Raw genomic sequence first — 1,335 nt, 5'->3', positions numbered from 1 at the left:
TTGTTTGACCCCAGTACTCTTTCCTGCCATGGCAGGGGGTCAGACTAGATGATCTACTCAGGTCCCTTCCGACCCTAGAAACTATGAAACCCAGCCAGATCTTTCCTGGTCTGGTGGATGAAGAGTTTGGCCACAGCCAGAAGGAGGTTGGTCAGGAATTCCCAAGATTTGGTGGGGCCACAGACAGGAAGTTGCATAAAAGAGAAGGTGCCAGGAGTGGTATAGCCAGGACCTCAGCAAGAGATTCCTGAGGTAGAGAAGGGGGCTGCAGCTTGGTGCAGCCTAGGTAGGTATGTGCCAGGGTCTCCCTCTGTTGACAGAAAAGGCAGGTGTCAGGGGTATCTGTGAATCGCTCCAGATATAATACGCCTTTGGTGATGGCTGCAGGGAGCAGTCACCAGCTAAGGTCCCTGATGCCTTGTGAGATCAGGGTTCAGGGACAGACTTTTGTGTAGCACTGTGGAAATTGTGGGCCTAGGCCCACCAAGAAAAGCTACAAGCCTCCCTGAATTAGGGGGCCACTGGGAGCGCAACTACTAGTTATGAGGGATGAATGAGACAGGGACGGGAGCACGGGGCAGAGGTTCATAAGGAGTCCCCAAGAGAGACGAAGCAGAGCACAGGTGCCAGAGCCCACTGGCCCCAGAGCCCACTGGCCCCTGAGCGAGTCCCTGCAGCCTGTGGGTGTCGACCAGTGCATCTGCCTGGAGATGGACAGGGTGATGGTCAGGATGGCCCCAGTTGACCCGGGTCTCCCAGCCAGAGCTTCCTTCCTGCTTGAGTAGATGGGCAGCTCGGACAGAGCCAGGAGGCAGCTGACTGAGAGGTCCCAGCAGCTGGTGGGGGCAAGGAGGGGGAACATGTGAAAGAAGAGCATGCGGAGAACTGCAGCCAGAGGCAGGAGCAGGCGGCCGGAGAGGCGGCAGTGGGGCTGCAACAAGCAAGCACCAGCGTCTCTTCCTGAGGACAAAAGAGGCTGGTCAGGCACTTCCGTGCAGGGGAGGCAGCTGGCACAGGAGCCGCCTGCAGAGGTCTCTGGAGAGTCGACAATGGAGCTCCCAGACAGGCTTGTCAAGCACCAGCGGCCGGTGCAGACCCGCTCGGGCCTCCTCCCGCCGTCGACGGCCCGGAGCCCGCCAAGACCCCCGTCCCGCGGCCGCGCGGCAGGCAGGGTCTCGCCCCCGGGGCTCGCTGGGGCCGCCCCTGCCCGGCCCCCGGCGCGGCGGTACCTGAGCACCACGACGATGGGGCTCTCACTGCCCGTCACCACCATGAGCCCCTTCCAGATCATCAGCGCCGACGACACGATCATGCCGAAGTTCAGTACCTGGTAGT

At 60.8% G+C, this 1,335-nt stretch overlaps 1 protein-coding gene across 3 annotated transcripts in view; it reads right to left on the bottom strand.

The window, feature by feature from the left end:
• The window catches only part of SEC11A (SEC11 homolog A, signal peptidase complex subunit), a 12,611-nt gene that overhangs the window by 11,049 nt on the left and 227 nt on the right, over positions 1-1,335 (bottom strand). For all 3 annotated transcript variants that reach the window (XM_019533210.1, XM_019533209.1, XM_019533208.1), the window contains exon 2: positions 1,230-1,335. This exon is cut by the window's right edge and continues 1 nt beyond it. In XM_019533210.1, the coding sequence (XP_019388755.1) occupies positions 1,230-1,335 (106 nt within the window). The remainder of the gene's footprint in view (positions 1-1,229) is intronic.

Source organism: Crocodylus porosus, unplaced genomic scaffold (assembly GCF_001723895.1).
Source record: "Crocodylus porosus isolate Cpor-Errol unplaced genomic scaffold, CroPor_comp1, whole genome shotgun sequence".
Classification (NCBI taxonomy): Eukaryota; Metazoa; Chordata; order Crocodylia; family Crocodylidae; genus Crocodylus; species Crocodylus porosus.
The sequence above is the reverse complement of the archived record's forward strand: the minus strand, read 5'-3'. Positions and strand labels throughout refer to the sequence as shown.